This window comes from Homalodisca vitripennis, chromosome 7, assembly GCF_021130785.1.
Source record: "Homalodisca vitripennis isolate AUS2020 chromosome 7, UT_GWSS_2.1, whole genome shotgun sequence".
Classification (NCBI taxonomy): domain Eukaryota; kingdom Metazoa; phylum Arthropoda; class Insecta; order Hemiptera; family Cicadellidae; genus Homalodisca; species Homalodisca vitripennis.
In genome coordinates, this window is record NC_060213.1 from 23,086,904 (window position 1) to 23,109,932 (window position 23,029).

The window sequence follows — 23,029 nt, forward strand, 5'->3', positions numbered from 1 at the left end:
AAACTTAACTAATACTGTTTAAAAAAAATTTTCTAACTTTAGGGTCTATATCTACCCAAAAAGTATCAAAAAGAGATTAAAAGTAAACCAAATATGATTTAGAGGGAGTGTCTAATGTCTTAGCAATGTCTAATTTGTACTTAGCACTGTGCCCAACAACTTGTATCTCAACTAAATTGACATTTAGACCTTGCTCTGGAGATCCATCTGGAATTAATAGTTTATCAACGCAATTTTGAGAACTATACTGAACACAATGTTAAAACAAAACAGCCATACCTCGCTTTTAATAATTTAACAAAGTGTGAATCCCTATGAGTCTAGATGTTATCTAACACAATGGGTTATCTAAACATAACTGTTGAACAAAAGTTACCTGGAACGTATGTTATCGTTATAACCAGATGTTTACAAAAATTGTAAAAAGCAAACACTACTAACAACCTTACAAAATTACAAAGTGACTGATATAATAATTGTAGTAACTGTGTTAATAGGTGTCATTAACTACCTTTTCTAGATTTCATAAAATTTATTTTTTTAGTTCTTTGCTTCATTGAATTATTTTTTTAAACTTACTAGCGACAATAAGTGTAGGTAAAGACTGTGTGTTCAAAATGGTAACTGAGGTAATATTAAATGTGTCATAGAAAATGTATTGAATATTTATTTTTGTAAACATGCAAGTGTAAACTATACCTTAAGCTACAAATTGAAATTGTAAAACTTGTGTAGACCACATATAAGGTGATGATGGTAGAGGGGAGGCGTGACCAAATGTCAATATACTAAGAGAGGCACCTAAATTTTAATTCCAACCCAATAGATCCTCAAGGTTTGGTCCATTTAAACAGTCACGAGAAACATTGCCGAGATAAAAACACACAAACTGCTAACTAGAACGGAAAACTATATTGGTGATAAAAACCGTTATCTCTGGAGAGCGGGAAGCACACGTTTTCATACTGAGAAATGCTTCTAGTCGTTACAATCTGTGCGTTTTTGTTCAACTGTGTACAACAGGTTGGAGACGTAAGAAATTTGTTACGTAAAGGTTAGGTTTGTCATGTAGGAGTTTTGTATGAGGCTTATTTTTTAAGTAAAGTCCATTTGAACACAAGTACACAACAGAAGGTTATTTCAAAATAGTAAATTTATTTTCAGAAAGTACATACTTCACTCTATTTTTTGACATAGTTACTAAGTTTGTTCAAACACTTATCATACCTCTCATCCAATTTTAAAATACCCTCTTCATAAAAACTTGCCGCCTGCTCTGATAACCAAGAGTTTACTGCCACTTTCATGTTATCATCATCATTGTAAAGGTTGCCACTGAGGTGTTGTTTGAGGTGGAGGAACAGATGGTAATCACTCGGTGCAAGATCAGGACTGTAGGGTGGGTGGTCAAAAACTTCCCAGCCAAAACTGTCCAATAAACCACCGGTTCTGACATGCAGTGTGAGGTCTGCTTTGTTATGGAGAAGGACAATTCCCTTTATCAGCATGTCGCGTCTCTTGTTTAGAATCAATCTGCGTTTGCAGTATGCTTCTGCATTGATAATGGTTCCTCGTTGCATGACATCGACCAATAAAACACTGAGCCTATCTCAAAACACTGACATCATGATTTTACACTGGGAGAGGGAGAGACCTTTACAGGCGAGTGTGTGTGTGTCTCCATTCCATGCTCTGTTTGCTCTGTGCTGAAGAAATCGTCTCGTCTTACACAAGAAAGCATAGCTGTAGGACCAACTAAACCACCAGTCACAGCACAGAAACTTGAAGATGGAGAAACGTATAGAAAATTCTTTGAGAAAAATATTGAACATATTAAAATTCATACGAGAAAAGGAGGCAATAATTGGAAAGATACCGATGACAAGCATTTTGAGGACTCCAATGCCAGACAAATCCCAACACAACACTGCACCAACACTGTACCATTCCTACTCCTCACACTATAAATGAAGCCATTGATGACATAACTATTCACTATCCACAGGCAAGCTCTCATAATACAATACCTCAAGCAAACTACAAACAACCACCAATAACTGCCACTAAATGGGAAGAAGGACAAACATATGAAAACATGTTACCCCCAACTTCCACGATTGGAAACTTCACGGCGACAGATACCAAAGCCTTACAGCAAAGTTACAGGCGAAACAAGATCTACAATGACACACAAAAACCAAACTCACAGGCAACCAAGACTAGAGAACTTTTTTTAGGCCAGGTCAACCAAAAAATAAGCAAGTTCAAAACCAGAATATTCATAAACTCGACTTTAAAAAAATCACAAATACTCAGCTAACAGTTCTACATCAAACATCTGTGGTTTAGGAAAAAAGGTTAGACCGCCTAAACCATATCCTTAATGAAACACAACCAAACTTAGTCATATTAACGGAGCACGGACTAAAAAGGAGCATCTGAGGAGCACCCAAATTGAAAACTACTCATTAATAGCGGAATTCAGTCGGCAAAACCACAAACTAGGTGGGGTCGCTATCTATGTCAAACAGCCCCTGGTACAAAGTGCCCTAGCCATTGATGTCTCCCACTTATGTCAGGAGCTCTGTTGTGAAGCGGCAATGACCAAAGTTAAATGCATGGAGGAGGAAACCATTTACTTTCTTGGAATCTATCGTTCCCCAAAAGAGAGTGCCAAATCCTGTATAAACAGCCTATCAAATATCCTTGACCACATAGAAGCCCATAACAAACCTGTAGTGATCATGGGAGATATAAATATAGACGACATGAAAAGACACCACAGAAAACACCCTACTTAAGGATGAACTAATTACACACAACATCCGAAGGCTTCTCCTACCTGCAACACGCATTACGCATGAAACAGCCACTTCCATTGACTTCATATGTACTAATCTACCTGACGGCAATGACACAAACATTATTATGACAGGTCTATCAGATCACACGGCACAAGTACTTAAAATAAACATTTGCAAAATTAACAAACAGTTCACAGACCACGTTTAGAAGAGTTTTTAGCCAAGCCAACCTAAACAATCTGAAATCCCTCTTGTCAAACAAAAACTGGGACAACATCCACTATGCCCCTAATACAGACGTAGCCTACAACATTTTTACCAATACCCTTCAAATAGCTCTTGACATTGCCTGTCCCAAGAAAAAAATAGAGCAGAGAAAGAAACAGGTAAAATCACACTATGACTGCCGAGGCTAAAGAGCTAAAAGACATTTTTCTCAGAGCCTTGAGTAAATTTATAATGACAGGGAATAACTTAGACAAAGAAGACATGGCAAGAAGAAAAAGAACTACGATATCAAACTTCGAGATCTAAAAAAACAAGCGAATTCAAAACTAATTGACTCAGCTAGTAACAAAAGTAAAGCCCTATGGCACATTATAAACAAAGAGAGGAAAATTAAAAAGGATCACCCAGATGAACTCTGCATATCAATATAAATGAAGAGAATACAAACAACCCCTCTATAGTTGCAGGACACTTAAATAAAATTTTTCACTGAAATAGCTGAGCTGACACTAAAACAAAACAACAACCGCCAACCAACCGACGACAATAACCAAGCAGACCACACTTCAAGAAAAAACATAAACAACCCACTAATTCCTACAACTGACTAATAACAAAGAGGTAACATCCATTATAAATTCCCTTAAGGTAAAGTCCTCCAGTGGAGTAGACGACGAGTACTCTTCAAAAAATAGTGAAGCACTGTGTAAATGAACTCACACCACCACTAGTCAGTATAATTAATAAATCTTTCACCCTTGGTGAATTCCCGTCAGCACTAAAACTATCAAAAGTATACCCTAAACATAAAAAAGGACAAACTACAGATGTGAAAAACTACCGCCCCATTTCTTTGATCTCGACATTCTCAAAAATTATAGAAAAAGTAGTCCTAAATAGACTCATGGCACATCCTAAACCACCAAAAGCTCATAAATAACAGCCAACACGGGTTTCTAAAAGAAAGGTCAACTTCGTCTGCTATAATCAGCCTTGTTGAATTTATTACTACTCAAATTGACAAAGAACAATATGTTACTGCCCTGCTACTTGACTACAGCAAGGCATTCGATTGCTTAGGACATGACATAATTGCAAGAAAGCTAACATCTTTGGGTATAGTAGGAGGAGCAAAAAACTGGTTCATGAACTATTTAACAGGCCGCTCTCAGATTGTCGAGGTGCAAACCACAAGCTGCGGTGTAAAAAACCACAGTCAAGTCCAACCCACTGCCTGTCAACCGTGGTGTACCTCAGGGATCGGTCCTTGGCCCCGTCCTCTTTGTGCTCTTTGTTAACGATTTCCCGAACATGTTCAAGACCAACACACCACCTGTGTTATGTATGCAGATGACACAACACTCCTGGTCAAAAAATGACACAGCCAGGGGAATCCACGCAAACAGCTACAAACGCACTTAATAAAGCACTCAATTATTGTAACAGTAACGACCTAGCAATAAACCCCTCCAAAACAATTCAAGTAAATTTCAGCAGAAAAAAAGACCCTATCCCTAACATACTTGATATATCAACAAAAAATTCTGTTACATTTTTAGGAGTTGTTCTGGATAACAAACTTACGTGGACAGAACATGTGGATAATCTATGCAAGAGAATCAGTACTGGAATCTATGCCTTTAAGGCGAATCAAATGGGTTAGTGATCTGGAAGCTGCCAAAACAACGTACCCACGCTCTTGTAGAATCGCATTTAAGGTATGGAATTGCTGTGTGGGGTGGATCCTCAGCCAATAACAATAACAGACTTCTTCTTCTACAGAAAAAAAGCTATACGAATTCTTGCTGAGCTCGGACCTCAAGAAAGCTTGCAGACAAGCTTTTAAAAAACTCTAGGAATCTTAACAGTCACATCATTATACATTTTACACATTATCTTATACGTTGACAAGCTAAATCTACAGACCAATGAAGACTACCACAAATATAACACAGAAACTCCAAAAACTATGTCCTGCCAATACATCGCACAACCCTGTATGGAAAAAGTCCAAGCTACAATGGCCGTAAACTGTGGAACATTCTTCCAACACCAATAAAGCAACTCAAAGGAGCAGCTCTCAAAGCGACTCCATGACTTCCTTGTGAGCAGGCCAACCATACACGCTGGAAGAATTTATAACTGCAAGAGAAGATGACCTGAGGCGCAGCCATGTTCATTGACACTGACAACATAATATTTGTTGTACTTGTATTTCATGACCCTATTTCTGTTCTTAATGAACACGTAATAAAGAAATTTGTCTATTGTCTATTGTCTATTGTCTATTGTTGCTTCGATTCAAGCGTGATACGAGAAACCCATGTTTCGTCTCCAGTTACAATCTGACTCAAGAAGCCTTCACCTTCTTTGTGATAACGAGTCAAGAACTTCATCACACACTCAAATTTTTGGTTTTTGTGATCCTCTGTTAGGAGTTTTGGGACCCAACGGGAGCACAGTTTCCTAAACTTTAGGTGTTCAGAAACAATGTTGTAAAGCACTGATCTTGTCACATTAGGAAATTTGTGAGACCTGTTATTGTCAAGTGTGTTCTTCACACACGAATCCTCGCATCAATTGACACTACCAAATCGTCTGTAACAAAGAAGGGCAACTGGAGCGATCCTCATCATAGACGTTATCACGGCCATCTTTGAATTTTTGCAGCAGGCAGGTTCCTTGGCGACAAAACCGTATCACTAAGTAAAACTCACACACGGTAAGCGAGTTGATAGTCTTAAACATTTTGAAAGCACAGAACAGAACCATACAAGTTAACTACAGAGCTGAAACTGAGCCCAGTTGATCCCGAGGCATGCCGGTACACACTCGTTGCGGTATTTGCGTGAACTACTACTGTCAACAACAAAACGGACCTTATGTAAAAAACATGCCTCATACACACTGCAAGTCTGTAATAAATAGATTTCATATTCTATCCTCAAATCATAAAAAATTATTATATCAAAATTACAGACCAAAATCATTCATAATGAAGAGTATTTTTTAACATTCAATGTTACGTACATTTGAAGGAGATTTATAAGATTTATATTAGTTGTATCTGGGAATTTTAATTTGAATCAGAATGTGTTATATGGTGCCTACATGTGATTACTTATCTATGTTTATTTTCTCACACAAGTTCTTAAATTATTCACATTGAATTACTTGCCTTGTGTACATTTTATAACCTCAATTATTTTTTTAAATATAGAAACAACTGCAAAATAAAATTTTAGGTATATAAAAAATTCTACACTTTTAAAGAATAACAAATTACATTAAAAAGTATTACATTGTCTTTCTTTACATATTAAACACTTAATGTATATAAACGCACTCCTCATCCTCCTCAACTTTTTTTATAATGAAAATATTTCATATCAAATTCTCTAGGATGAGTTCCACTTTAAGTTTCTTTACAATTAATATTTTTACTATTTTTTAACACTTTTCACAAAATTAGTTAGCTCAGAACTTTAAAACTACATATTGAACACAACAAATTAATCAAAGGCTATAAGCTTCTTAACTAGAGCACTTCGATTTATCTTATAAAAGTTTGATTACATTTTAAGAGAAAACACATACGAGATATGATTTTATGTACATAATTTTTCTTTTGTATTTTACCAATTTTCTAAATATTGGGAGAGTCAGCAGAAAACTTTAAATACAACCTCCATCTGTGGTTTACTAAAAATACCCAACACTGTTTACAAAATCTGTTATTTTGTTCCAATACCAAATGACAAGCTGATAATTTGAGCATAACAATATTTTCATCAAACACATTAATTTTTTACCTTACTTATTTAGTCCTAGACCTGTTGTGTGAACATTTCAGCTATATAGTTATGTGAACTGGATCTGCCACACCGACACAGCATGAGTCAATGAAGGTTTTTTCGTATTAATATCACCTTAATGAATTGAAACTTCTTTTATTTTGATACCAATTAACCCGTCCGGATGCAGCAGAATGATTGCAACTATTAAAATATAACAGAGACATTATTCTTGTCCAAATTTTACCACTAAATAACTAAGTTTTTGTAATACTTTGAATGGTTGAACCTGGACCTGTTATGTTTCAGTGACAGATCAAGGCACTTCAGAAAGTAAAATTCTCCCTCTTACAAACAGAATGTCAGTAGCCTGAACTGGTGCTTTTGTAACTGGAGGTATCCATCCACTTCTGGCTTCTACATGTCAAACAAGGAAACGCAAAAGCAAAGCTACATGAAATCTCGTAAACACCATAGGAATACAAGTTTGAATGCTGTAACTGTACTTTACCGTAGTGTATCTTCCCATGATTTAAGGCCTTTCATATACAGATTTCTGATATAAAAACAATTCAACTGATCTGTAAATCTCGTGAACACCAGAGGAATACAAGTTTGAATGCTGTAACTGTACTTTACCGTAGTGTATCTTCCCATGATTTAAGGCCTTTCATATACAGATTTCTGATATAAAAACAATTCAACTGATCTGTAAATCTCGTAAACACCATAGGAATACAAGTTTGAATGCTGTAACTGTACTGTACCACAGTGTACGAGTATCTTCCCATGATTTAAGGCCTTTCATATACAGATTTCTGATATAAAAACAATTCAACTGATCTGTAAATCTCGTGAACACCAGAGGAATACAAGTTTGAATGCTGTAACTGTACTTTACCGTAGTGTATCTTCCCATGATTTAAGGCCTTTCATATACAGATTTCTGATATAAAAACAATTCAACTGATCTGTAAATCTCGTAAACACCATAGGAATACAAGTTTGAATGCTGTAACTGTACTGTACCACAGTGTACGAGTATCTTCCCATGATTTAAGGCCTTTCATATACAGATTTCTGATATAAAAACAATTCAACTGATCTGTAAATCTCGTAAACACCATAGGAATACAAGTTTGAATGCTGTAACTGTACTGTACCGTAGTGTATCTTCCCATGATTTAAGGCCTTTCATATACAGATTTCTGATATAAAAACAATTCAACTGATCTGTAAATCTCGTAAACACCAGAGGAATACAAGTTTGAATGCTGTAACTGTACTGTACCGTAGTGTATCTTCCCATGATTTAAGGCCTTTCATATACAGATTTCTGATATAAAAACAATTCAACTGATCTGTAAATCTCGTAAACACCATAGGAATACAAGTTTGAATGCTGTAACTGTACTTTACCGTAGTGTATCTTCCCATGATTTAAGGCCTTTCATATACAGATTTCTGATATAAAAACAATTCAACTGATCTGTAAATCTCGTAAACACCATAGGAATACAAGTTTGAATGCTGTAACTGTACTTTACCGTAGTGTATCTTCCCATGATTTAAGGCCTTTCATATACAGATTTCTGATATAAAAACAATTCAACTGATCTGTAAATCTCGTAAACACCATAGGAATACAAGTTTGAATGCTGTAACTGTACTGTACCACAGTGTACGAGTATCTTCCCATGATTTAAGGCCTTTCATATACAGATTTCTGATATAAAAACAATTCAACTGATCTGTAAATCTCGTGAACACCAGAGGAATACAAGTTTGAATGCTGTAACTGTACTTTACCGTAGTGTATCTTCCCATGATTTAAGGCCTTTCATATACAGATTTCTGATATAAAAACAATTCAACTGATCTGTAAATCTCGTAAACACCATAGGAATACAAGTTTGAATGCTGTAACTGTACTGTACCACAGTGTACGAGTATCTTCCCATGATTTAAGGCCTTTCATATACAGATTTCTGATATAAAAACAATTCAACTGATCTGTAAATCTCGTAAACACCATAGGAATACAAGTTTGAATGCTGTAACTGTACTGTACCGTAGTGTATCTTCCCATGATTTAAGGCCTTTCATATACAGATTTCTGATATAAAAACAATTCAACTGATCTGTAAATCTCGTAAACACCAGAGGAATACAAGTTTGAATGCTGTAACTGTACTGTACCGTAGTGTATCTTCCCATGATTTAAGGCCTTTCATATACAGATTTCTGATATAAAAACAATTCAACTGATCTGTAAATCTCGTAAACACCATAGGAATACAAGTTTGAATGCTGTAACTGTACTTTACCGTAGTGTATCTTCCCATGATTTAAGGCCTTTCATATACAGATTTCTGATATAAAAACAATTCAACTGATCTGTAAATCTCGTAAACACCATAGGAATACAAGTTTGAATGCTGTAACTGTACTGTACCGTAGTGTATCTTCCCATGATTTAAGGCCTTTCATATACAGATTTCTGATATAAAAACAATTCAACTGATCTTTTGTAACTGGAGGTATCCACCCACTTCTGGCTTCTACATGTCAAACAAGGAAACGCAAAAGCAAAGCTACATGAAATCTCGTAAACACCATAGGAATACAAGTTTGAATGCTGTAACTGTACTTTACCGTAGTGTATCTTCCCATGATTTAAGGCCTTTCATATACAGATTTCTGATATAAAAACAATTCAACTGATCTGTAAATCTCGTAAACACCATAGGAATACAAGTTTGAATGCTGTAACTGTACTGTACCGCAGTGTACGAGTATCTTCCCATGATTTAAGGCCTTTCACATACAGATTTCTGATATAAAAAACAATTCAACTGATCTGTAAATCTCGTAAACACCATAGGAATACAAGTTTGAATGCTGTAACTGTACTGTACCGTAGTGTATCTTCCCATGATTTAAGGCCTTTCATATACAGATTTCTGATATAAAAACAATTCAACTGATCTGTAAATCTCGTAAACACCATAGGAATACAAGTTTGAATGCTGTAACTGTACTGTACCGTAGTGTATCTTCCCATGATTTAAGGCCTTTCATATACAGATTTCTGATATAAAAACAATTCAACTGATCTGTAAATCTCGTGAACACCAGAGGAATACAAGTTTGAATGCTGTAACTGTACTGTACCGTAGTGTATCTTCCCATGATTTAAGGCCTTTCATATACAGATTTCTGATATAAAAACAATTCAACTGATCTGTAAATCTCGTAAACACCATAGGAATACAAGTTTGAATGCTGTAACTGTACTGTACCGTAGTGTATCTTCCCATGATTTAAGGCCTTTCATATACAGATTTCTGATATAAAAACAATTCAACTGATCTGTAAATCTCGTAAACACCATAGGAATACAAGTTTGAATGCTGTAACTGTACTTTACCGTAGTGTATCTTCCCATGATTTAAGGCCTTTCATATACAGATTTCTGATATAAAAACAATTCAACTGATCTGTAAATCTCGTAAACACCATAGGAATACAAGTTTGAATGCTGTAACTGTACTTTACCGTAGTGTATCTTCCCATGATTTAAGGCCTTTCATATACAGATTTCTGATATAAAAACAATTCAACTGATCTGTAAATCTCGTAAACACCATAGGAATACAAGTTTGAATGCTGTAACTGTACTGTACCACAGTGTACGAGTATCTTCCCATGATTTAAGGCCTTTCATATACAGATTTCTGATATAAAAACAATTCAACTGATCTGTAAATCTCGTGAACACCAGAGGAATACAAGTTTGAATGCTGTAACTGTACTTTACCGTAGTGTATCTTCCCATGATTTAAGGCCTTTCATATACAGATTTCTGATATAAAAACAATTCAACTGATCTGTAAATCTCGTAAACACCATAGGAATACAAGTTTGAATGCTGTAACTGTACTGTACCACAGTGTACGTGTATCTTCCCATGATTTAAGGCCTTTCATATACAGATTTCTGATATAAAAACAATTCAACTGATCTGTAAATCTCGTAAACACCAGAGGAATACAAGTTTGAATGCTGTAACTGTACTGTACCGTAGTGTATCTTCCCATGATTTAAGGCCTTTCATATACAGATTTCTGATATAAAAACAATTCAACTGATCTGTAAATCTCGTAAACACCAGAGGAATACAAGTTTGAATGCTGTAACTGTACTGTACCGTAGTGTATCTTCCCATGATTTAAGGCCTTTCATATACAGATTTCTGATATAAAAACAATTCAACTGATCTGTAAATCTCGTAAACACCATAGGAATACAAGTTTGAATGCTGTAACTGTACTTTACCGTAGTGTATCTTCCCATGATTTAAGGCCTTTCATATACAGATTTCTGATATAAAAACAATTCAACTGATCTGTAAATCTCGTAAACACCATAGGAATACAAGTTTGAATGCTGTAACTGTACTGTACCGTAGTGTATCTTCCCATGATTTAAGGCCTTTCATATACAGATTTCTGATATAAAAACAATTCAACTGATCTTTTGTAAACTGGAGGTATCCACCCACTTCTGGCTTCTACATGTCAAACAAGGAAACGCAAAAGCAAAGCTACATGAAATCTCGTAAACACCATAGGAATACAAGTTTGAATGCTGTAACTGTACTTTACCGTAGTGTATCTTCCCATGATTTAAGGCCTTTCATATACAGATTTCTGATATAAAAACAATTCAACTGATCTGTAAATCTCGTAAACACCATAGGAATACAAGTTTGAATGCTGTAACTGTACTGTACCGCAGTGTACGAGTATCTTCCCATGATTTAAGGCCTTTCACATACAGATTTCTGATATAAAAACAATTCAACTGATCTGTAAATCTCGTAAACACCATAGGAATACAAGTTTGAATGCTGTAACTGTACTTTACCGTAGTGTATCTTCCCATGATTTAAGGCCTTTCATATACAGATTTCTGATATAAAAACAATTCAACTGATCTGTAAATCTCGTAAACACCATAGGAATACAAGTTTGAATGCTGTAACTGTACTGTACCGTAGTGTATCTTCCCATGATTTAAGGCCTTTCATATACAGATTTCTGATATAAAAACAATTACAAGATACAAGATACAAGATACAATTCAACTGATCTGTAAATCTCGTGAACACCAGAGGAATACAAGTTTGAATGCTGTAACTGTACTGTACCGTAGTGTATCTTCCCATGATTTAAGGCCTTTCATATACAGATTTCTGATATAAAAACAATTCAACTGATCTGTAAATCTCGTAAACACCATAGGAATACAAGTTTGAATGCTGTAACTGTACTGTACCGTAGTGTATCTTCCCATGATTTAAGGCCTTTCATATACAGATTTCTGATATAAAAACAATTCAACTGATCTGTAAATCTCGTAAACACCATAGGAATACAAGTTTGAATGCTGTAACTGTACTGTACCGTAGTGTATCTTCCCATGATTTAAGGCCTTTCATATACAGATTTCTGATATAAAAACAATTCAACTGATCTGTAAATCTCGTAAACACCATAGGAATACAAGTTTGAATGCTGTAACTGTACTGTACCGTAGTGTATCTTCCCATGATTTAAGGCCTTTCATATACAGATTTCTGATATAAAAACAATTCAACTGATCTGTAAATCTCGTAAACACCATAGGAATACAAGTTTGAATGCTGTAACTGTACTGTACCGTAGTGTATCTTCCCATGATTTAAGGCCTTTCATATACAGATTTCTGATATAAAAACAATTCAACTGATCTGTAAATCTCGTGAACACCATAGGAATACAAGTTTGAATGCTGTAACTGTACTGTACCGTAGTGTATCTTCCCATGATTTAAGGCCTTTCATATACAGATTTCTGATATAAAAACAATTCAACTGATCTGTAAATCTCGTAAACACCATAGGAATACAAGTTTGAATGCTGTAACTGTACTGTACCGTAGTGTATCTTCCCATGATTTAAGGCCTTTCATATACAGATTTCTGATATAAAAACAATTCAACTGATCTGTAAATCTCGTGAACACCAGAGGAATACAAGTTTGAATGCTGTAACTGTACTGTACCGTAGTGTATCTTCCCATGATTTAAGGCCTTTCATATACAGATTTCTGATATAAAAACAATTCAACTGATCTGTAAATCACATGAACTTTAAATTTATCAATGTTTGTGTGACTTTAACTCTTATAATATACAGAAAACTCTTTGTTTAAAGGTTATTTTTGACGATGGAAGGATTGTGAAGGAAACAGGATTTTTCCGGACATAACCTCCCCACAAAACCCAATTTGACAATAGAGGAGAAAAAGGGCCAGGTCGATCCTTGGAAAGACGACACGGTCAAAAATCTTACCTGCCGACAAAGGCAACGCTACTGTGGTACTTGACTCAGTTAGCGTATAAAGAAAAGATTGCGGAAACTTTAAATACTGGCAAATATACAGTTTTAAATAAAGACCCGACTGATTCATTTGAACGCAAAGTAGCAAACACCTTAAGAAAACATAAAGAATTTTTTTCAGATAAATTTAGATCTAAATTTAACTCCTCACCACTCAAAAAATCCCCCATATGTATGGCCTTCCCAAAATCCACAAACCTACCATCCCTCTTCGGCCCATCATTAGTTCTCGTGATTCACCTTGCAGGGAATTGTCTAAAGTCCTCTTGGACATCTTAACGCCATTGGTAGGAAAAAACTGACTCTTTCATCAAAAATTCCAGGGATTTCGTAGAGAAGTCAAAATCCCTAAAGTTGACTGAAAACTGACAAACTGGTAAGTTTTTGATGTCGAAAGTCTATTTACAAATGTACCAGTTCCAGAAACTCTCGGAATTATTAAATCACGTCTCAAAGAAGACCAAACATTAAAGGATAGAACTAAACTTCCCGTGCCAGTAATTATGGAACTGTTTAGAACTATGCCACTCAATGCAATTATTTTGAGTTAGAGGGTAAAATTTACCGTCAAGATGAGGGGATGGCAATGGGTTCTCCACTGTCTCCTATTTTCGCCAATATCTTTATGGAGGAATTCGAGCGAAAAGCTTTGGCTTTCAGCTCAGTTCAAACCGAAGATTTGGTGGAGGTATGTGGATGATACCTTTGTTATTTTTTCTCATGGAGACATTAAATTAAATAATTTTTTGAATCACATTAATAGTATTTCTCCTTCCATCCGCCTCACAATGGAAGTGGAAGTCCAAAACAAGCTTCCCTTTTTGGATGTGTGTGTGTATTAAGAGATAGGGATGTCCTTAAGACAACTGTTTTTCGAAAGATAACACACACAGGAAAATATTTAAATTATCAATCCAAACCATCAAAAATCTGTCAAAGAAGGAGTAGCCTACTCGTTGTTTGATAGAGCAAAGAGCTTGTGCTCAGATAAAGATGGACTAAAAGAAGAATTTAAGAAAATTGAATCGGATCTCAGAAGCAATGGATACCCTCAATTAGTAATTAATAAGTGCAAACGAACCAGAAGAATCATTCCTGAGTCAGAAAAAACAGAATTGTGATAAATTTGCGTTTATGTCAATCCCTTATGTGCCGGGATTATCGGAGAAAGAAAAATTAGAAGAGTAGGTAGAAAGTACAACATTAGAACCGCGTTTAAAACACACACACACTCTTAGACAAAGTCTCGTAAAAACAAAACCAAAAAATGGCACACAGGATTCCAAAAAACTGTGTTTACAGTATAAAATGTAGCTGCAATAGGGAATACATAGGCGAGACAAAAAGACCACTAAAACGTAAGGATAAAAGAACACAAAGAAAACTACGAGAAAAGGGTTTCACAGAAAAGTCAAAATTGCACACCATTGTTGGTCCCGAAGACCATCATATGAATTGGGATGAAGCCCACATAATACATCGGGAACCACATTTCTTCAAAAGGAAATTAATTGAGGCAACATACATTAAATTGGCAGACCAACCAATCAGTCAACCATCAGTCGAGATTAGGCCGCTTTGGTTGCCAATTCTAAAAAATGAACAAAAGAGAAAACCAAAAGTATCAAACGGATCGGATATTAGTAATAAACCAATGCGGAGTCACAATATGGTTTTAAGAAGTTCATCTCGCATGAAACCAATAATAACGAAAGGGCCCATTCCTGTTCCCCTTCCCTTGTATTTCCGCCATCTTGTTTTAGCCAGCCGTCACGATTGCCATTGGCTAGTCCCTTCTGGTCAGTCGTAGGTGGTTAGTAGACGAGTGAAGACGTATTGTGACCTATATTCCGTAGTTTTAGTTTTAATGATTAGTGTTTTGTATAGTTTTGTATTAAGTGCATGTCTTTTAGTGTTAGTGAAGTTGACAACAACATGTAGGTTGTGATTCCTGACTTAGGCGTGCCACAACGCTTTAGTAAGATTTGTTTATTTTAACCTAGTTTGTAATTATGTGTTAGGTTAGTTCTTTACCTGAAGAAGAGATCAGATTGCAGATCTCGAAACGTAGTGTTACTGTTTTCTTGTTTCACTGAAATCGATGGCAAATGTCCGGAAAAATCCTGTTTCCTTCATACAGAAAAACTCTTATTTACTTTTGGGAACCAATTTTATTTTTAAAACATTACTTTTCTACAACACCATCGTTAATGTTCATGATACCATTACTCCTGGAAGGGTCAAACAAATACTATCTTGAACAAAAACAGCACTTAAACCAACCTTTGCTGGTTCTGTTGTAGTCTCTCCTTGGCTATTTTCCTTAACTAACGTAGGTATATTGCTCTCCAAACCTGGTTCTGTTTCAACTTCCGTTTTCGTTCTCTGCACTAGCAATGAGTCAAACCCTTCCTTTATCAGTGCTACAATTAAACTGATAGCCACTGTAACAGAAGTTCAATTCACTTTTAAGACAATTTATAAATAATTACAAATAAAATTCTTATTTAACGTATCTAATAAATACTCCAAATATAAAACAGCATACAAATTCTTTGTCCTGGCTCAGAGTGTTTTTACAACCTGTTTTATTGTCACTGTATAATAATTTCTATTTAAAGCTATGATGTAACTCAAGAATCAAGAATCAAGAATCAAGAAGTTTATTAGCCATTGGTCACAACAATATGAAATAGGCATCGTCAAAATATACAGCACTGATATTTACAACAACAAAATTAGTTATTACAATATTGTACTATAATTATACTAATTTTATGACCAAGTAACAGGTTTAATATAATCTATGAAGAGTGTGCACATGGTTTGTTAATTACGTTATAGCTAATACAGTATAGAAAAATCAGAAATCTACAAATCAAACTAATCAAAAAATGATATTTATGTCAGAATCTAAAAATTCTTTTAAAGAGTAGAATGGATTGCATATGAGCCAGTTACTTATCTTTAGTTTAAAAATATTGAAAGGAGTCATTGTAGCAGATGCAGGCAGCTTATTATAAAAAGTTATGCAATTGAATTTAAAAGAGTTGCCGGTTTTGACTAGCCTGTGCTGAGGGAGATCTAATTTGTTTTTACCCCTGGTATTGTGTTGATGAAAATCTTGTCTGGTATTGAAATCTGTAATTTGTAATTTTGTATAGACTAGTATATGAAAAATGTAAAGGTTAATAACTGTCATGAATTTGAGATTGATAAAAAGTGGTTTGCAATGTTCTAGAGAGCTGCTTCCACTGATGGTTCTAACTACTTTTTTTTGAATGAGAAGAATATCATTCACAGCATTGGAGTGACCCCACAAAACAATGCCATAGGAAATGTGTGATTGAAAAAAGGCAAAATATGCCACTCTCAAATATTCACAGCTAACAAAATCCCTCAGTTTCCACATTAGATACAAGACTCTAGATATTTTTCTACATACATGGTCAATGTGTGATTTCCAATTAAGCTTGCTGTCAAGATGAAAACCCAACAATTTTACAGATTGATCTTCATAATTTTCAGATAAGCTGAGAAGCAGATTTTGCGTTTTCTCCTGATTACATATCAGTCTATTAGAAGTGAACCAATTTAAAGCCAAGCTGTGAGATGCATCCATGTTTTCTTTCAGAGTATTCAACTGCTTATTAGATGAAAAAAGAGTGGTGTCATCAGCATAAATAACAATGTTAGACAACACATTAGAGGGCAGATCATTTATAAAAATGATGAATAAGAATGGTCCTAAAACTGAACCCTGTGGTACACCTGTGGCCACAGAAAGAGTGGTAGACTGCTGAGCTTGAACAGAAACATATTGTACTCTATTCGATAGATATGACTGCAATATATTAATGGAATTTTCTGATATACCATAGATCTTAAGTTTGTCGAGGAGGATGCCATGATTCACGCAATCGAACGCCTTACTTAAATCAATGAGTGTTAAAGCAACTGACTCCTTTTGTTCAAAAGCATGAAGTGCTTTAACGACTATTTCTGTAACGGCAGAAGTTGTAGATTTATTGGTACGAAAGCCATGTTGAACTGAACCATAGTAGTGAATTTTTAGCTTACCTGCAATACTTAAAACATAAAAAAAGTACCCATAAATATAACTATGGATAATTTGTACAGTAAAAAAACAAACAAAATAACACATTTCAATATATATCTGAAGTATTCATATGTATTATTAAGGATCCGTGAGGTCCTTCTAAAACCATTTGTCGTCTCTCTGCATGTCCGTGCAAGAAGTCTTTATAGAAAGGTCCTGCAGACTTGAAACTTGGTACATGAGTCCTCTTGGTTCAAGGAAGAACCGTAATGATTTTGGTGTCAAAAGTTCATAATTAAAGATCAAAATAAAATTATAACATTTTTACATTGGTTGTATGGGTAACCATGTAGGCAATGAGAAAATCACAGAATAAACAGAGTACAACCGTGTGACATTGTGTAATATAGTAACACAAAGTTACTTTGTTGTATTGGTTGTATGGGTAACCATGTAGGCAATGAGAAAATCACAGAATAAACAGAGTACAACCGTGTGACATTGTGTAATATAGTAACACAAAGTTACTTTGTTGTATTGGTTGTATTTGTATCATTACCTTCTGTTGGGTCCTTCAGTATTCCATTGTATCATTGTATTAGGCAAGAAACACATTGATAAAATATAAGTGAACTGAATTATAACTTTGGACATCATTAGAATGGACATTTTCAATGGTACGTCAAATTGATATATTGTATTAGGCAAGAAACACATTGATAAAATATAAGTGAACTGAATTATAACTTTGGACATCATTAGAATGGACATTTTCAATGGTACGTCAAATTGATATATTGTATTAGGCAAGAAACACATTGATAAAATATAAGTGAACTGAATTATAACTTTGGACATCATTAGAATGGACATTTTCAATGGTACGTCAAATTGATATATTGTATTAGGCAAGAAACACATTGATAAAATATAAGTGAACTGAATTATAACTTTGGACATCATTAGAATGGACATTTTCAATGGTACGTCAAATTGATATATTGTATTAGGCAAGAAACACATTGATAAAATATAAGTGAACTGAATTATAACTTTGGACATCATTAGAATGGACATTTTCAATGGTACGTCAAATTGATATATTTTCGTTTAGTATTAAAAATTATTTGTGATAGCATGACCAATTTTGTACTCGTAGTCAAATGCACTATTTAGGTTAAGTTTGATAAATGGACAGGATTAAACAAATTAGGGTACTTTGGGATTATACCGACCACACCAGTATGAAGAACACAAAAATATAAATTTATAGAAACAAACATGATAGAACGAAAAAACAACTGTTTAATTACAAAATTACAAACATTTCCAGGTATTGTGATCGGTATTGTTGTCGCTGTTATCTTATCTTTCTCAAGAATCCCGATTAGGGCAGGGCGCGGCATCACATGATTTGCACGGCACATAATTGCCTTTCCATTACAATTCAATTTATATTTCTGATCAGCCCCTCTAGAATTTGATATTTTACTGATAGGTACTATCTCGAGGGATGTTTTTCTTTCGCTGATGGCCGGAGGCACTCGCATTTTGGGTGGCGGAGTGTGATCAAGAATAAAAACAAGTAGAGGTAAAACACGGAAGTATAACAAAGCGACGTACCAGCTGAACGGGTGGCGAGACTCTGCAATCACGTTATCTACTAGACCGCTCGACTTTGACCTCTGTCTGAGGGTGGGGAGGGGTTTGCGATAAGACAATTCCTGTTTTATATTGACGAAATATTGTTCTACGCTAATCTAGTAATCAGTAGAAGCAAAATGTCAAATAACGATTCGTGTCTGGGTGTGGTCGGTATAATCCCAAAGTACCCAAATTAGTTTTAAACAAATTAATTTTTGTCAATGGTTCACTGTACTGCCTACAATTGGTAGAACTAATCTATTCTATAAATTTATATAGGTTTAAATTTTTTCAGTTTATCTATAAATTAACCTTTTGGTGTCCGTGGAATTAGACTTGGGCCACCTGTGAGTAGTGGTGCTATAAAAACCCAGCTGGAAGTCTCGTGCTCCAAAAATTGTTCCAGTTAAATGCATCAAGCTCACTTATTACGTAGTTGATTGGTTTTAAGTGGGCGTTTTCTTGTAGAAAACTAAATTAACAATATTTTGAGCCAATTGGACATACTTTTTGACCAATTAAATATTTCGATAACCTTGGACCAGTTAGACATTGTAGTTTTTTCTAGAAAATGCTTTGACCTATTAAAAAATAAACACAGACTTAGATGTTTATCACCTAAATTGGCCTTCTTCTTCTTCTTCTATGAGGCGGCCTACTGATATGCACTTGAGACTGAAGGGCCTTTTGAACAAACCCTGAAGCACATCATGAGGCCGACTAGTCTCAACCGATTAGGTCTTCCTGGGGAAATTCACCACCATTGTCCAGACTACTAACGATGGCATACCACTCCCTTGCTATTGCAGGGCAGTCAAAGAGCAGGTGTTCAGCAGTTTCATCCTGCTCATCACACATTCTACAGAGCGGATCCTCCTGAAGGATACTGACTCTGTGAAGATGTTTCCTCAGGTGACCATGTCCTGTAATCAGACCTATAATTCGAGAAGACGCTGATCTGAAGGTCAGAAACCACTCTGGAGGAAGCCGACTGTAGTACCATTCTGCTCATTCTCAGACCCGGATGCAGCCTCCACCTTCTCTCATGTTCAGTGTGATTCCCATGCCTGAAGACAGTAGGCACTCCTCCTTGCCATAGTCCGAATGACAATGTCCAAGGGGGCGAGTTGAGACAACAGTCTAGAGCTGCGTCCGGCGCACTTGGAAAAGCTCCAGTGATAGCAAGGCAAGCCAACCTTCGGATGCTAGCCAGGCCAGCTACCGCCATCTTGGCCTCTGTTTTTGGCCACCAGATAACAACAGCCTCAAACATTAGTGCAGGTCTAACCACGGAGGCATAAAGCCAATACAAAAACCTCGGCTTAAGTCTCCAAGACCTACCTTTTACACGTCTGCACTGAATTAAAGACCATTTCCCTCTAGTGATAATCCTTTCCAGATGGGGTCCCCAGTTCAGGACTCTATCAATGATTACACCCAGGTACTAAAAAATTGGCCTTACTATATAAATTGAAAAATAATGGGTTAATTATTTCAGTCAGCATATTTTAATAATAAATTATGAAAGTTATTTACAAACCGAACCCAAAAACATTAGAACAAAAATTGCATTCTTGTTTTGCTCTAAAACAACATGTTTTGCATTTGTTTTTTCTTTATAATGTAAAGAAAAAACAAATAAGAATTTTTAATGTTTTTTTCTAGAAAATATAACTTTATATTGCTTTATGATGCAGTGAAAATTAGGTGTAATAGTTAATTGGCTATTGAGTAAATGAATAACGAGGCATTACAGGGCAGGACGTGTGCTAATCCTTAGTATGGCGGGACAGACGCTGTACTGGTCGACCCAAACATTAAATGAAATGTGAAGTTTTACAAAGTGATAATAACTGTTTTAATTACAGTCTACAAGTGCTTGATTAAAAACATCAACCCCTGACTTTAATAGTTTTTTTATACAAATGAATAAATGCAAAGTTTTTGATGCAATAAAATTAACTGATAAATAAACTGTGTTTTATAATGTACTCCAGATAATATTAAATGCAATGTGTCATTTCTACTGAAAATTAAATATCACAATACGGCATAAGTAAAAACCTTAAATAAAACGACCAATACTTACTGTTCACTGACTTTTGAGTCGTAGCTTGGATTAAAATATGGTTCTTCTCGTCCACATAAGCAACTCTGGCACCTGCAACACACCTGATGCTTCAGACTGGTCAGAATAACAGTCATCTAGACAAATGTCTAGACCTAATCTGGGAGATTATTTCCAATAACATACTGCAACAAAAGGCTCCTTAAAAATAATGCCCTAGAGATTTCAAACACATTACATTTCTCCTGCCATCTTTGGAAGCAAATCTTTATAGGCCTTCTCTAATTGAACTTCAGTTGAGTCATCATGTTTTGTAGTGTATCATCCCTGGTCTTATATCGGGTTAACACGTTGGAAAGACGTATGCATTAGTTACGTGCAGAGCGGTCACGGACTAAATGCTGAGCCACACACTGGTTACGTAGTCTATGTTTAACCACTCTTTATTATTATGGGCCGTTCTAGTTCTGAAAAACTGACAAATATCATTGGCATAGTCTTTACTGGTTACTTTACTAAGAAGAAGATGTATTTCATTTCGTTTTGTTACTGGCAACACTGAATTGACCACCTGTTTGTTGGAACGTTTCGTCATTATTTTCGTTGGTCAGCTGCTAAATGCGAGGTAGGTGTGTTGTTTGTTTTCGTTTAGTTGTTTGATTGATTATAATGGTTGTAAAGAACTGCAGGATTCTGTTGGTGCTTTTTTATTAGACAGTGATTATGAGTGCAATTCTGATATCAGTGATTGTGATGGAAGATGTAAATATTTCCTGAGCTCAAACACTGTTTGCCGATTCACAGTTTGTGCGAGGATGAAGAACTTGAACATCAAGATGAAGGTTCTTTGGATTATTTTAAAACTATACAGTATGTTTTAATGGTTGTAAAGTACTTTTGTGTACAGGGAATAAAAAATCTGACTCTCATAGGAAACAAGAAGTTTGAGCAAATTTCCAGCAAAATCATAAAAAACATTAATCATAATATTTCCCTCTATTTTATTTTTGAGCTTATTATTTTAGAGCTTATTTATTATTATGCATGAAAGTGTTTATTTATGTAAAAAAACACTGTCATATTTAAGGTAAAGAATGTTAAAGTTAGTTAGAAAGTAACAAGACAATAATAAAAATGTTTCTTTTTTAAAAATAAAAAATTATGTGTACAATTAAATTAAATTAAGATTTTAATGTAAAGACAAGGGTCATTGCAATATTGCTCTATCTTTTGTAGATTTTGTTTTAGAAACCTTTAACCAGTCTAGGATTTTTGCACAATTTAATTGATGTTACCGGTCCTGCAGAAGCCTCAATAAAGACTTCCTCAATGGGTTAAGAGGCATCTTCAAATGAGGGAACAGTCAGGAACTACATACAATGTATATACATGGTGCATACATACAATATAGGTATTATTTATTTTGTGGCTTTTACGCTTTCATAATATTGAGCACTACTTTATAATAATTTTCATTTATTTTTTATATTAGTAGCATATCAATCAGCATCGTAATAGCGAGTTTCCCGGAATAGTCATTGCTGTTATGAACCCAAATTACTTGGTTATTTATCAAACCATTAACCCTTTGCACTCCGGAGTGAAATTTTGTGTCACTGCCAAAAACTCCAGTGGCTATTGCAAGTGTACTAGCGAAAAACTCCAATGCCATTTGATCAAAAGTGTAAGGGTTTCATAAAAAAATCATAACTTTTTTATTTTAGTACATAAAGCCAACAATTTTGTTTTGTTTTGTTTGTTATAAGTTTCTGCATATAAAAGAACATAAAAAATGCTGATCCAAAAATCTTGTTTTTTTTTTTTTAATTTTTTTATATATATTTATGTAAAAATATTTATAAAATTTCACTTTCAGCTCTTATAACTGACTAAAATTACATTGACCCCCTATAAACTGTTATTATTTTTGGAATTCTTATCTAACTATGTATCTACACTCAAAATTTTATGAACTTACCTCGAAA

The 23,029-nt window shown here is 35.0% G+C and overlaps 1 protein-coding gene across 3 annotated transcripts in view; it reads right to left on the reverse strand.

Annotated features, from left to right (window-relative positions):
* Positions 1-23,029, reverse strand: part of LOC124367006 — a 65,501-nt gene that overhangs the window by 22,926 nt on the left and 19,546 nt on the right. For all 3 annotated transcript variants that reach the window (XM_046823666.1, XM_046823667.1, XM_046823668.1), the window contains exons 5-6: positions 21,066-21,137; positions 15,556-15,716 (exon numbers count right to left, since the gene is read on the reverse strand). In XM_046823666.1, coding sequence (XP_046679622.1) covers positions 15,556-15,716; positions 21,066-21,137 — 233 coding nt within the window. The remainder of the gene's footprint in view (positions 1-15,555; positions 15,717-21,065; positions 21,138-23,029) is intronic.